Below are 6,000 nucleotides of genomic sequence, written 5' to 3'. Positions count from 1 at the left end.
TGAGCAGGAGTGGGAGAGAAGTCATGCTTTTATTATACTCTTGTTCTGTCACTTATTCTCCTGCCTCTCCATCTCAAAGGCTGCCAAATATTTTGAAGAGTGGTTAAAGAGGTGGCTGTGTGTACACACACTCAGACTCCAACTCTATTTATAGGTTTGCCTTATTCCAGAATACACACATAAGTGTGATCCACACAGTACGGTTCTATGTTTTCCACTCTGTGATTAAAAGTAGTTCTCAAAGTAGAGCTTTTTTGAATTGCTAATTATGTTTGTGATTCTGTATTGTAAGGAGCATGCATCAAGATATACAGCATGGAAGTTTGAGCTGCCGTGGAGTGCTGTGCTACTTGAGCCTCTAGTCTTTGGCTTGGTCTGATTACTATTTTTTAATTGTGAGCCCTCAACGTGGGCATGAAATGCATGTTTTGTTTTTTTGAATTCTCTATTAGTTGCATTTCGCTTGATTAGCTTAATTGTTTAATTACCTTAATTGTTTGATTAGAATGCAAAGTTTCATTATTCATTATGATTATGAATAGCACTAAAAAAACAGCTTTTGTGTAGGGCTTTCTCTTCTTATACCAATTCTTATGCAGGCTACAATATGTAACCAGAAGAATACATTCAGGAAATGGAATATTCTTATTTTTTATAGAGGTCATTTACAGTGCAAAGCCAGTGGCATGTCGTTATTAAAAATTGAGAAAGGTTTAGGGGCCTAAACAGTTACCCTGGGGAATTCCTACAATAAAGGCCTGATTGGTGGAGTGCTGTAGAGATGGTTGTCCTTTTGGAAGGTTCTCCCATCTCCACAGAGGAACTCTGGAGCTCAGAGTGACCATCAGGTTCTTGGTCACCTCCCAGGCCAAAGCCCTCTTCCCCCGATTGCTCAGTTTGGCTTGGCGGCCAGCTCTAGGAGGAGTCTTGGTGGTTCCAAACTGCTTCTATTTAACAATGATGGAGGCCACTGTGTTCTTGGGGACCTTCAATATTGCAGAAATGTTTTGGTACCCTTCACCAAATCTGTGCCTTAACACAATCCTGTCTCTGACCTCTACAGACAATTCCTTCGACCTCTTGGCTTCATTTTTTCTCTGACATACACTATCAACTGTGGGACCTTATATAGACAGGTGTTAGCCTTTCCAAATCATGTCCAATCAGTTGAACCAATCAAACATCTCAAGGATGATCAATGGAAACAGGATTTACCTGAGCTCAATTTTAAGTCTCATAGAAAAGTGTCTTAATACTTATGTAAATAAGGTATTTCTGTTTTTTATTTTTTAATACATTTGCAAAACTGTCTAAAAAACAGTTTTTGCTTTGTCATTATGGGTTATTGTGTGTAGAATGATGAGTAAAAACATTTATTTAATCCATTTTAGAATAAGGCTGTAACAACAAAATGTGGAAAAGGGGAAGGGGTCTGAATACTTTCTGAATGCTTTGTATGTAGTGTTATTACAACATTGAACATAGATTCAATGGAGATAATAATTTCCCATTTGACAACTGTAAAAGGTGGTCTGGTACAGCAGTATGACATGAAAAGATAAAAGCTGTAAATGAATGGTTTCAGTCAGCCCCACAGCTTTCAGGAGAGATTGTGTATAGCCTATAGTGTGTGCTGCCATTTGTCTCTCTCCCACGCTCTTTGTTCCCCCTGCAGATTAGTGGCTACAACCCTCAGCTCTCTAGATAAGACCTGTCCTGCTCCCTTGAAACAAACTCTTATACACTAAATGCAGAGGACATTGAGAGATACAAAACACATGTCACAGGTACTCTTAGGTCTGTGAAGTTACTCTGTGTTTGTCTGTCAGTTGGCCTGCTGTCATAGTCTTTGCTGTGAGTCTATGTCACAGGAACATTCTGTACCATGTGCTGTACCTATTTGTTTATGTTAGTTTCATGTGCTCCATGATTCTGTACTCATCTGTGTTAACATGACACGGTTCATGTCCTGTGACTGACTGATGGTTCTCTGCTCTGAGGCTGAGCTGTTGTTATGTGATGTACTGTACTCTGTTGTCACTTTACATGTCTCTTGTGCCCTGTTTTGCTACTCAATGCTGTGACTCTATACCATAACCCTTTTCTGCATGTTATGTTGTGACTGTGTCAGTGGTACTCCTGTACTATATGTGTTCTATACCACCCGGTATGCATTGTGATTGTGTATCTGTCTCGGTTGGCGGCTCTGCCTATGTGACTCTCAGTGCTCCTCACGGGCTCTAATGGCTTCTTTAATTACATCCATCCATCATCCTACTGGCTCATCTCTTAAACCACATATGCAAACTGAGATGAGCAGCTTAGCTTAGGTGAGGCAGAAATAACTTCCTATAGCTTCATCTTTTACCTCACCATTTCTTATTTGTGGCTTGGTTCAAAGGAGGTTTGGCAATGGTGATTTATTTTACATAATGTTCTGTTGTCTTTTATGTGTTATCCTGTGAAGTCCAGCAGCAATGATTCATCTATGTTTTCACCACACAGTCTTCTTCAATCCCAACAGCTGTGATCAATGAGATGCTTTTACATTTTATCACAATCAACTTCAGTCCATTGCATTTCACTGCAGTCTTAAAATATGTTTACATAAATGACTATGTTTAAAAAACAGAACAAAACACGTTTCTTACGGTAATATAACGTTTCGGTCACCTGCAAGAGTTCAATTGACATTGGGAAAATGAACTAATGCTGAAATGGACGAATTATGCTGTCGTGGTAACGTCCTACATGTTGTTGTATTCAGATGGAACAGGAGATCTCTCTAGTCCAGAGTAAGATGTCTGATCTGGAGTCAGTACTGCAGCAGAAGGATGTGGAGCTGAAAGCCTCAGAGACACAGAGGACCATCCTGGAGCAAGACCTGGCTACCTACATCACAGAGTGTAACGTGAGTGGCCCAAAATGTGTGTGTGTGTGTGTGTGTGTGTGTGTGTGTGTGTGTGTGTGTGTGTGTGTGTGTGTGTGTGTGTGTGTGTGTGTGTGTGTGTGTGCGCGTGTGGCCTTCCCTTTTTCTCAATTTTGTTACATTACAAACTTATTCTAAGGTGGATTATATAATTTTCCCCCCTCATCAATCTACACACAATACCCCATAATGACAAAGTGAAAACAGGTTTTTAGAAATGCTAGCATATTTATTAAAAATTAAAAACAGAACTAGCTTATTTACGTAAGTATTCAGACCTTTTGCTATGTGACTCGATTTTGAGCTCAGGTGCATCCAGTTTCCATTGATCATCATTGAGATGTCTCTACAACTTGATTGGAGTCCGCCTGTGGTAAGTTCAATTGATTGTACATGATTTGTCTGTAGCACTCCGAGACAGGATTGTGTCGAGGTACACCAAACAATTTCTGCAGCATTGAAGGTCCCCAAGAACATAGTGGCCTCCATCATTCTTAAATGGAAGAAGTATGGAACCACCAAGACTCTTCCTAGAGCTGGCCACCTGACCAAACTGAGCAATCGGGGCAGAAGGGCCTTGGTCAGTGAGGTGACCAAGAACCCGGTGGTCACTCTGACAGAGCGCCAGAGTTCCTCTGTGGAGATGGGAGAACCTTCCACATCTCTGCAACACTCCACCAATCAGGCCTTTATGGTAGAGATGGAAGCTACTCCTCAGTAAAAGGAACATGACGGCCCGCTTGGAGTTTGCCAAAAGGCACCTAAAGGACTCTGACCATGAGAAACAACATTCTCTGGTCTGATGAAACCAAGATTGAACTCTTTGGCCTGAATGCTATGCAACATGTCTGGAGGAAACCTGGCACCATCCCTATGGTGAAGCATGGTGGTGGCAACATCATGCTGTGGGGATGTTTTTCAGTGTCAGGGACTGGGAGACTAGTCAGGATCGAGGGAAAGATAAAGAGAGAAAAGTACAGAGAGATATTTAATGAAAACAAGCTCCAGAGCACTCAGAACCTCAGACTGAGGCAAAGGTTCACCTTCCAACAGAACAACGACCCTAAGCACACAGACAAGACAATGCAGGAGTGGCTTCGGGACAAGTCTCTCAATGTCCTTGAGTGGCCCGACCAGAACCCGGACTTGAACCTGATCGAACATCTCTGGAGAGACCAGAAAATAGCTGTGCAGCGACGCACCACATTCAACCTGACAGAGCTTGAGAAGATCTGCAGAGAACAATGGGAGAAATTCCTCAAATACAGGTGTGCCAAGCTTGTAGCATCATACCAAAGAAGACCTGTGGCTTTAATCACTTCCAAAGGTGCTTCAACAAAGTACTGAGTAAAGGGTCTGAATAATTATGTAAATGTAATATTTCCATTAAAAAATATGTATACATTTTCATAAATGTCTAAAAACCTGTTTTTGCTTTGTCACAATGGGGTATTGTGTGTAGATTTATGAGTTTTAAAAAACTATTTCATCCATTTTAAAATGAGGCTGTGACGTAACAAAATGTGAAAAAGTAAAGGGGTCTGAATACCTTCCTAATGCACTGTATGTGTGTGTTTCAGAGTCTGAAGCTTAGTCTGGAGCAGGCCCGTATGGAGGTTTCCCAGGAAGACGACAAGGCACTGCAGCTCCTCCACGGCATCCGGGAGCAGAGCAACAAGCTGCAGGAGATTAAAGAACAGGTAGAGGAGAGCCCCTCCTGTGGGGCAACAGAGGTCTGGCAGGGTTTGTGGGTTGTTGAGGGAGTTGCACAAAGTTGCCCCTAAACTATAATGTTTAGGGTTAAGATTTGGGGATGGTAAGCTGATCCTTCTATCCTTCTAGCTTCTATCCAGAGTGCTGTGGCTGAATGTACAGTTCTGGGTTGACCTGACCTTGCCCATCCCTGTGGTGTGTGAGTCGAGTGCTACTCCTGCTACAGCCATGTTAATTACAGAGGAAGAGGGTGTTGAGGCCTCCCCACTGCTCCCATCGCCCTGCCTCCTACGCCGTTCTCTGTGCTCCCTACTTCCTGCTTCGTGCTCTCTTCTCTGTGCTCCCTGCTCGCTGGTCCCTGCTCCCTGCTCCTTACTCCATGATCCCTACTCCGTGCTCTGTGCTCCTTGCTCCATGCTCCGTGCTCAGTGCTCCCTGTGCAGGTGTAGCCAGTGTACTATTAAACACCCTGGCTCAGGATTCCTGACTGCTGGAACCCTATTCAGATGAATTTGTGTTAATAATGTGGTTTCATTGCCTTTATCGAATAAGGATAATCAGAGTAAGGCAGAAAACTATAACAAGGCTTGAGTGCCACATAATAGAAGTCTGATAGCAATCGAAGTAATAGTAGCGATTACCTTCCGTGAGTATCAACATTGAGCCTTTCCTAGCAGTCTGCAGTATGCTGTTCTAACAGTGGACATGAACCCAAATGCACTCTCAAGCATTTGACCTGTCCTAACCATGAAAAAGGCTCAGTGGACATCTCTCTGATAGTAGCATGCCTCTGCATAGCTCAGTGCCGCAGTACTTCAAGGTGTCTCCTGTGTATCTATCCATCGCTACTCTCAGGAGTGATGCAGTGTCTCCTGAACTCTACTGATCAACAGAGTAATGTAGAGAGGAAGGACAGATTTACACTGAGACAACCATTATCCAAATAGTGTGTCTGTGTGTGTGTGTGCGCACATAAACAATGATCTGATTCGGTGAAGGTTTGAGAATTAGGATATTGAGAGGTTGACAGTAGAGAACAGCAAACAGCATAAAATATATGCCCCCCCCCTCCAAACCACAGAGCAGAATCCAAAAAAAGGTCATAGAAAAACAACCTGTTCCCCTTAGCAGTTGCTGGCATTGGTTACCAGGCACAAGCTCTATAGGGCAATGGTTGCCATGGCAATGTGAATCATTCATACCTAGAAGTGGAGAGTGTGCAGTGCTGCTGATGCAGTGGGCAGGCTGTCGTGATGAGGCGATGGGGGCCTTGGATCTTACATTATGGGAACTAGAATGTTGTTGTTAATCCCTTCACTGCCATTTACACTGCTCTGTAGTCTTCACAGCCAATCCAT

General features: G+C 43.0%; 1 protein-coding gene across 1 annotated transcript in view; it reads left to right on the top strand.

Annotated features, from left to right (window-relative positions):
* The first annotated feature begins 1,505 nt into the window (after positions 1-1,505).
* LOC112249482 (citron Rho-interacting kinase) overlaps positions 1,506-6,000 on the top strand; it is a 43,701-nt gene continuing 39,206 nt past the window's right edge. Inside the window, exons 1-3 of the mRNA XM_042320488.1 lie at positions 1,506-1,787; positions 2,768-2,911; positions 4,510-4,629. Coding sequence (XP_042176422.1) covers positions 1,749-1,787; positions 2,768-2,911; positions 4,510-4,629 — 303 coding nt within the window. The 5' untranslated portion in view covers positions 1,506-1,748. The remainder of the gene's footprint in view (positions 1,788-2,767; positions 2,912-4,509; positions 4,630-6,000) is intronic.

Source organism: Oncorhynchus tshawytscha, linkage group LG04 (assembly GCF_018296145.1).
Source record: "Oncorhynchus tshawytscha isolate Ot180627B linkage group LG04, Otsh_v2.0, whole genome shotgun sequence".
Classification (NCBI taxonomy): Eukaryota; Metazoa; Chordata; class Actinopteri; order Salmoniformes; family Salmonidae; genus Oncorhynchus; species Oncorhynchus tshawytscha.
The sequence above is the reverse complement of the archived record's forward strand: the minus strand, read 5'-3'. Positions and strand labels throughout refer to the sequence as shown.